General features: G+C 40.2%; 2 protein-coding genes across 2 annotated transcripts in view; one reads left to right on the top strand and one right to left on the bottom strand.

Annotated features, from left to right (window-relative positions):
- LOC118663157 (TP53-regulated inhibitor of apoptosis 1-like) overlaps positions 1–521 on the top strand; it is an 8352-nt gene extending 7831 nt beyond the window's left edge. The window contains exon 2 of the mRNA XM_036322598.1: positions 282–521. Within this exon, the coding sequence (XP_036178491.1) occupies positions 282–521 (240 nt within the window). The remainder of the gene's footprint in view (positions 1–281) is intronic.
- Positions 1–8895, bottom strand: part of PSTPIP2 (proline-serine-threonine phosphatase interacting protein 2) — a 71105-nt gene that overhangs the window by 42614 nt on the left and 19596 nt on the right. The gene's annotated exons all lie outside the window — the stretch shown is intronic.

Here is an 8895-nt window from a genome sequence, read left to right as displayed (position 1 = left end):
ACTATGCTCACAGCCCACAAAGGGGTACACCTAGAGCTCCCAGCTCAGGTGACTGGGGAGGCTGAGCCACTGGGCCCTATAGAACACCTACTACACAAGGCCACTCTACCAACTCAAGGAGACATAGCAATACTATCCAATACATAGAAACAAACACAGGGAAGCATCAGCCAAAATGCAGAGACAAAGAAACATGTCACAAATGAAAGAAATGGAAGAAAGCAAACTACTGGACATAGAGCTCAAAACCACAGTTATAAGGTTACTCAAGAATCTTCTAGGCTGCCATCATAAACAGCATAGGGGAAGGATGCACCAACATGAAGCACAAGTATGTTCAGTGCTTTAATTACTGGTTTGCTGAGAAGTTCCTCAAGGGGGACAGCTCCGGAGACCTGTGCACCGACCTCTTCAAGTGCTATCAGCACAGCATTCAGAAAGCAATAAAGGAGAAAGAGATTCCCATTGAAGGACTGGAGTTCATGGGCCATGGCAGAGATAACCCTGAAAGCTCTTTTTGACCTTGACAGTCACCTTGAAAATAGACTCCTCCAATCAGGAAATGTGAGCCCTCTGGATTTTGTCAATTAAGGCTGTGAAGATAACCATCAATTTAATGAGGACTTATTTTCCTCTCACTTATAAAAGATCATCACTTTTTACTTTGGGATGATTTCCTCACTTGCTCTAACATCTTGCAGGAACTCGCTGTGCTAAAACTGGATGATTTCTTGGGATTATAGTTGCAATACTTCATCTGGGATCAGCTTTAAATATATCTTGTATCTAAAGACTGATAAACTTGTCAGGATAATCATGGTTGTCTGACCTCTTGAGTTATGCCTCAAAGGACATTAGATATACTGTACTGGAGTCATTGTTCATGGAAGCAACTGGTTAGGACCTCTCTTTTCTCAGGGAGCTAATGCTCTGTAAAGGGATCCCAGCACGACTGTTTCAATCAAAGCTTGGGAGCAGTTTTATTTTTTTATAGTAACTTAACTGTTAAGATGCTAAATGGTGGATTGGGTTAGCCAACAGGAAGCTTTTAATAGTCCCCAGCCTTAACAAGAGGTGTCAGATCTCAGATTAAGATGTGAAAGCCTCAAGAATGTTAGAGCAAACACCATTTCAGAGTTCATAGTTAATTCAGTCATTATGATCCTTGGCGTATGCTATGGAGGAAGATCTAAGTTGCAAAGATTTGCTGCTGTGGCCAGCTTTCAAGCTAAGTCAATGAATTTAAGTCAAACTGTATATCATGAAAATGCTAAAACACTGTATCTGGTTAGGGGAGAAAGGAATTTGCTTTATTTGTGTTGTTTGCCCACCCTGCCCTATAATATCTGTAATCACGAAGATGGAATAAATTATAATATTCAGTTTCAATTAAAAAAAAATCTTCTAGAAACCTCCAAGGGTTTGTGAGACTTTCAAGGACTTTAGTAGTGAGAATGCCAAACACATGGAAAAGAACCAGTCAGAAATTAAGCATACACTGAATGAAATAAAGAATAATATACACAGATTCAACAGTAGAGTTGAGGATTCTGAGAATCAAATCAACAATTTGAAATATGAGGAAGCAAAAAATACCCAACCAGAAGAGGAAAAAGAAAAAAGAATGCACATTTCCATTATGGGGGTGCCAGAAGAAGAGAGAGAGCACGATATTGAAAACCTATTTGGAGATCAACCAAAGGACTTGCATGCATGCATATAAGCCTAACCAACGGACACAGACACCAGGGGAGTGAGGGCATGTGTGTGTGTGGGGGGGGGGGGGGGCGGGTAGGACACATATGTAATACCTTAATCAATAAAGAAAGAAAGAAAAAGATTTTAAATGCTGGGGGGGCAGGGAATGTGGAACATACTGAGCAGCAGCTAGATGCAGAAATGCACTTCTCCCAGTAGCACTGCATTTCAACAATAAGTTTGTTTTGTCCTTCGCTGGAAAAAAAGCAATTGACATTTGTTGTTTTGGAGATTTTGTTTAAAAATAAACAAATTGAAATAAATAAATAAACAAACAAACAAACAAATTGGAGTCTCTCCCCCTCCCCCCCAAAAAAGAAAACCTATTTGAAGAAATAATGACAGAAAACTTCCCCTACCTGGTGAAAGAAATAGACTTGTAAGTCCAGGAAACACAGAGAGTCCCAAACAAGAGGAACCCAAAGAGGACCACACCAAAACACATCATAATTAAAATGCCAAGGGCTAAAGACAAAGAAAGAATCTTAAAAGCAGCAAGAGAAAAGCAGTTAGTTACCTACAAGGGAATGCCCATATGACTGTCAGCTGATTTCTCAACAGAAACTATGCAGGCCAGAAGGGAGTGGCAAGAAATATTCAAAGTGATGAATAGCAAGGGCCTACAACCATCCAGCAAAGCTCTCATTTAGAATTGAAGGTCAGATAAAGAACTTCACAGACAAGAAAAAGCTAAAGGAGTTCATCACTACCAAACCAGTATTATATGAAATGGTGAAGGGTAATCTTTAAGAAGAGGAAGAAGAAAAAGAAAAAGATTAAAAATATGAACAACAAAATGGCAACAAAGACATACCCATCAACAATTGAATCTAAAAATCAGAATAAATGAATAAGAAATCGAATGAACAGAATAAACTAGTGAATAAAACAGAATCAGAGGCATGGAAATGGAACAGACTGATGATTCTCAGAAAGAAGGAGGGTAAGGGGGAAAGAGATTAAAGAAAGGTCTTATATGCATATATATATTACCTATGGACACAGACAATAGGGAAGCGAAGGCCTGGGGCAGGGGGGGAACAGGTGGAGGGAGGCAATGGGAAAAAGAGGGACATCTGTAATAATCTCAATGAAGATTTAAAAAACAAAATAAAAATCTCTCTCTCTCTCTCTCAATTTTTTTTGCGGGGGGAGGCAACCAAAATTTTTGGTGACCTTAAAAAAACACCCCCCAAAAATAAAACCTGTAACCCAGGTACATGCCCTTGACCAGGAATCAAACTCTTGATCCTTTGGTGCACTGGCCAATGCTCTAACCACTGAGCAACTGACCAGGGCCCCTGTTTAATTCTTATAACAATCCTATTGAGAGACCCGCCTCACGCATTTCCTAGCGACAACTAGGGGAACCAGCTCTGGCCTGGGGGTGAGAACTGGCCTTCAGGGACGAAAATCAATAAAACATATTTAAAAAAATAAAAATAAAGACCAAGATGGCGGCATAGGTAAACACCGGAGATTGCTGCCTCAAACAACCACTTCAAAAATACAACTAAGAGACGGAACGGACATCACCCAGAACCACAGGAAGGCTGGCTGAGGGGAAATTCTACAACTAGAAGGAAAGAGAAAAGCATACCGAGACTCAGAGGAGGCGCAGTGCTGAAGTAAAATACAAAGGTGCGTGCAAAGCGGGCTGGCGGCTGAGGGAGCGGTTGTCTTTTTCAATCAGGAGGAAGTCTCAGGCTCTGGGCTCCAGTTCCGGGCGAGTCTTTGGGGACCCAGACTCAAACGGGAGAAGCGGGACTGTATGGCATCGGTCGGAACTCGAGGGCAGCTTTCTCTCTGAGGTGCTTGCAGCAGTTGCTGGGACACTGAGAGGCAGAGCCTCTGGGGATGGGACTGAGAGCAGCCATAACTGCTCACTCCGCCCGCCTTGTTGATCCCCTGGGGCCCGCCCCGCCCAAGCCTTGAAGGGAGGCATTTGCTGGTTAGCCTCAGGCAGAGGCTAGATTAGCACCGCCCTAGAGATCCAGCATAGAAGTTCTCCCACTGCAGACACAGCTGATTCTCACAGCCAATTGGCCTGGAGGTCAAATCCCTCCCAGTGTTACCTACAACAATCAAGGCTTAGCTACAACAAGACTGCGCACAAAGACCACAAGGGGGTGCACCAAGAGTGTCTAGCTCAGGTAATTGGGACACTTAGCACAGAAAGCCACTCTATCGACACAGCAAAGCATAAAAAATGCCAAGACTAAGGAACGGGACACAAATGACAGAACTGGAGGAAAGCAGGCTGCTGGATATAGAATTCAAAACCACACTTTTGAGATCTTTCAAGAGTCTTCTAGAGACTGCCGATAAACTTAATGAGTTGTACAAGAAATCTAATGAGACCCTCGATGTTGTGATAAAGGACCAACTACAAATTGAGCATACACTGACTGAAATAAAGAATATTATACAGACTCCCAACAGCAGACCAGAGGAGCGCAAGAATCAAGTCAAAGACTTGAAATGCGAAGAAGCAAAAAACACCCAACCGGAAAAGCAAAATGAAAAAAGAATCCAAAAATACAAAGATAGCATAAGGAGCCTCTGGGGCAGCTTCAAGAGTACCAACATCCGAATTATAGGGGTGCCAGAAGATGAGAGAGACCAAGATATTGAAAACCTATTTGAAGAAATAATGACAGAAAACTTCCCCTACCTGGTGAAAGAAATAGACTTACAAGTCCAGGAAGCGCAGAGAACCCCAAACAAAAGGAATCCAAAGAGGACCACACCAAGACACATCATAATTAAAATGCCAAGAGCAAAAGACAAAGAGAGAATCTTAAAAGCAGCAAGAGAAAGAAACTCAGTTACCTACATGGGATACCCATACGACTGTCAGCTGATTTCTCAACAGAAACTTTGCAGGCCAGAAGAGAGTGGCAAGAAATATTCAAAGTGATGAATACCAAGAACCTACAACCAAGATTACTTTATCCAGCAAAGCTATCATTCAGAATTGAAGGTCAGATAAAGAGCTTCACAGATAAGGAAAAGCTAAAGGAGTTCATCACCACCAAACCAGGATTATATGAAATGCTGAAAGCTATCCTTTAAGAAGGGGAAGAGGAAGAAAAAGGTAAAGATACAAATTATGAACAACAAATATGCATCTATCAACAAGTGAATCTAAGAATCAAGTGAATAAATAATCTGATGAACAGAATGAACTGTTGATTATAATAGAATCAGGGACATAGAAAGGGAATGGACTGACTATTCCTGGGGGGGAAAGGGGTGTGGGAGATGCGGGAAGAGACTGGACAAAAATCGTGCACCTATGGATGAGGACAGTGGGTGGGGAGTGAGGGCGGAGGGTGGGGCGGGAACTGGGAGGAGGGGAGTTATGGGGGGAAAAAAAGAGGAACAAATGTAATAATCTGAACAATAAAGATTTAATTAAAAAAAAATAAATAAATAAAAAAATAAAATAAAATAAAATAAAAAAAAAAAAGAAATGCTGAAAGGTATCCTTTAAGAAGAGGAAGAAGAAGAAAAAGGTACAGATACAAATTATGAACAACAAATACACATCTATCAACAAGTGAATCTAAAAATCAAGTGAATAAATAATCTGATGAACAGAATGAACTGGTGATTATAATAGAATCAGGGACATAGAAAGGGAGTGGACTATTCTTAGGGGGGAAAGGGGTGTGAGGGATGTGGGAAGAGACTGGACAATAATCGTGCACCTATGGATGAGGACGGGGGCGGGGGGGGGTAAGGGCAGAGGGTGGGGTGGGAACCGGGTGAAGGGGAGCTATGGGGGTGGGGGGGGAGAGGAACAACTGTAATAATCTGAACAACAAAGATTTAATTTAAAAAGAAAAGAATCAGCAGAAATGCTGACTGGCTACAAAAGTCAAAAAAAATAAAAGAGAGAGAACTGTCATCTTGAACTTCAGGAAAGAACAAGGCTTTTCTCAAAGTAAATTTCCCTTATTCAAAAATAAAAAATAAAAAATAAAAGTAAAAATAAATGTCCCTCCTGTCAAGCCATCAAGTCAACTAAAGAGGCATCATGACTCAACTGAAAATATGTTAAGTGAGAGTGAAACCTGAGAAAGTAACTGTGCAATGCAAAAACTCCAACGGGAAAACCAATGACTCGATGGATGTGCATCAGAATGTTGGAAACGATTCTCTTCTTAGCACATTTCTGTTTTCTAAATATTCTATAATATGTATTTTTCTAATCTGAAGTCTTTTTCCCTACCTCCGTCTCTTAATGATCGCAAACTAAAGTCTCTCCTTCCTCCCTCATCCGTCCCTAGGCCCCACTAAAGTAACAAACAATCCACAGCAGCAACAGAAAATAGGGAAGTGCCCAATTAGGAAGCTGGAGATGTGTAGAAATTTCTGTGATAGAAAAAGTAGATGGGGCTAGACAAAAGTCGGAAGCCACACAAAACACAAAACAGAAGAAATTGCACAAACTTTCCAAACAGAGCCCTAGAAATCCCAAGCTCAAACCAGCAGGGATTGAAACTGAAGCAGTCATGCCGGGATCAGGAGGGTGTCTGTAGGACACCGGGAACCCAGCCAGCACCCTACCCAACTCCAGAGTGGGAACAGAGCAGCTGATTCTGACATGTGCGCCAAAGCTGCAGCTGATAAGGATTCCACCCTCAGCAGGCTCCCAGCAAAGACATGAAGACCAGAACCCAAGGCACCATCAGAGATTCCACATCAAAGCCCTGTAAACGCCCTGCACTTCTAGGGTAATACCTTTCCCACTGAGTCACTCCAAAAAGGCAAAAATATCAGGAATAGTCATTATTTCTAGATGATATAAACATCTACTTAGGAAGCCAGGGATATCAAGTAAAAATCTAGGAACTAAATTAAATATTTTTAAAAAGCAATAGCTTTCTTTTTTTGACATATATTTTATTGATTTTTTACAGAGAGGAAGGGAGAGAGATAGAGAGTTAGAAACATCGATGAGAGAGAAACATCGATCAGCTGCCTCCTGCACATCCCCCATGGGGAAATGCCTGCAACCCAGGTACATGCCCTTGACCGGAATCGAACCTGGGACCTTTCAGTCCGCAGGCCGACGCTCTATCCGCTGAGCCAAACCGGCTTTGGCAATAGCTTTCTTATATGTCAACAATAACTACCTAAACCTGAAGGAGGGTAAAGGGGGGGGAGTGAATGGAGATAGCTGTAAAACTATCAACAATAAATATGTATATATTTAAAAAACAAAACAAAACACAAACAAGGGTTGTTGTTTTTATCTAAGTTCATTCTAAAGCCCACCTAAAAAAGTAGATAAATGAAAATAGCCCATAAAATGTTAAAAGATAAATAATGAGTGAGGACTCACCCTACCATATAAAAACATAAAGTAACCAAAATTTTTTAAAGTATATTACTGACATTGATGATAATCAAGTAAATAAAATACAAACAACATTCCAGAAATGGCCTTACGTACATATGGAAATTTAATATATAATAAAGGGAACAAAGGGAATAAAGAAATCAAAGGATGGCTTATTCAATAAATTTTATTATGACAATCACTCCAGTTTGCCAAAAGCTAAATGTCAAGCCCTTTCTAACATTATACTCTAAAATATCTCTGAGGAATTAAGTGTCTAGACATGGAATTCACAAACATGTAAGAGATATAGAATGTATATATAAACATATATATTTTTTAATTGAGGTAAGAGATTTTTCTAAGTATGACTCCAAACTTAGAAGATATAAAAGAAAGCCCAGCCAGCTTGGCACAGTGGTTGAGCACCGACCTATGAACTAGGAGGTCATGGCTCAATTCCCAGTCAGGGCACATGCCTGGATTGTGGGCTCGATCCACAGTGTGGAGCATGCAGGAGTCAGCTGATCAATGTTTCTCTCCCTTCCTCTCTGAAATAAATAAAAAATATACTTTTTTAAAAAGATTAAAAATGATGGTAACATATTATAATCCATTAAATAAAATACAAATCCACCCTGGCCGGTTTGGCTCAGTGGATGGAGCATAAGCCTGCGGACTCAAGGGTCCCAGGTGCGATTCCGGTCAAGGGCATGTACCTTGGTTGCGGGCACATCCCCAGGAGGAAGTGTGCAGGAGGCAGCTGATTGATGTTTCTCTCTCATCGATGTTTCTAACTCTCTATCCCTATCCCTTCCTCTCTTTAAATAATCAATAAAATATATTTTAAAAAAATACGAATCCTATTAAGCATGGGGGAGGAGCTCTTCCTTAAGTAGAATGCCAACTTATGTAGACGGAATTAGAAAGTCACTATACAAAGACTTGTACACGAATGTTCATAGTACCTTTATTTGCAATAGCTAAAAAATGTCCATTAACAGGTCAATGGCTGAACAAACTATGATATGTCCATAAAGTGGAATATTATTCGGTAATTAAAAAGCTATTAATACTCACAAGATGGATAAATCTCACAATAATTAGGATAAATGAAAGAATCCAGGCCAAAAAAAAAAAAAGTAAGTACTTCCTATGCTTCAATTATATAAATTCTAGAAAATGCAGCTAATCTATGACAGAAAGCACATCATTGGTTGCCTAGGGAGAGAGGCTAATGAGGTAAGAGGGATTTCAAAGGGGCAAGAAGAAACTTTTGGGGTGATGGAGATGTTCGCTACCTTAATTGTGATGGTATCCACATGTCAAAACCTATTAAACTGTATACTTTAAATATGGGCAGTTTATTATATGTCAGTTATTCTTCAAGAAAGTTGTTAAAAACTTTTAATCACTATATAGCAACCATCCTAGTAATAACTGATTCAGGCAAGAATCATAAATAGATGTTAAAATTAATAGATGAAGGTTTGAGGAAAGTGGTATGTTTACCTAGTTTCAAAGTATCTTCCAGTAAACTACTTATTCATTACAACCAGGAAAGCATTAATTTTACAGTGAAAACACCTATAAATGTCACTGAAAGCGCTAAGTGTTTTCTAACACCTAACACTGTGGTCTAAAGTGAAAAATGGCCCCTGAACACGCCCTCAACCTATTCCCCAGAACCTGTGAATTTGTTTACCTGCTTGACAAAAACAATTTCACAGATGGGCTTAAACTAGAGATCGTGAGATGGGGAGATTATCCGGGTTTATCCAGGTAAA

Source organism: Myotis myotis, unplaced genomic scaffold (assembly GCF_014108235.1).
Source record: "Myotis myotis isolate mMyoMyo1 unplaced genomic scaffold, mMyoMyo1.p scaffold_m19_p_9, whole genome shotgun sequence".
NCBI classification, from domain to species: domain Eukaryota; kingdom Metazoa; phylum Chordata; class Mammalia; order Chiroptera; family Vespertilionidae; genus Myotis; species Myotis myotis.
The sequence above is the reverse complement of the archived record's forward strand: the minus strand, read 5'-3'. Positions and strand labels throughout refer to the sequence as shown.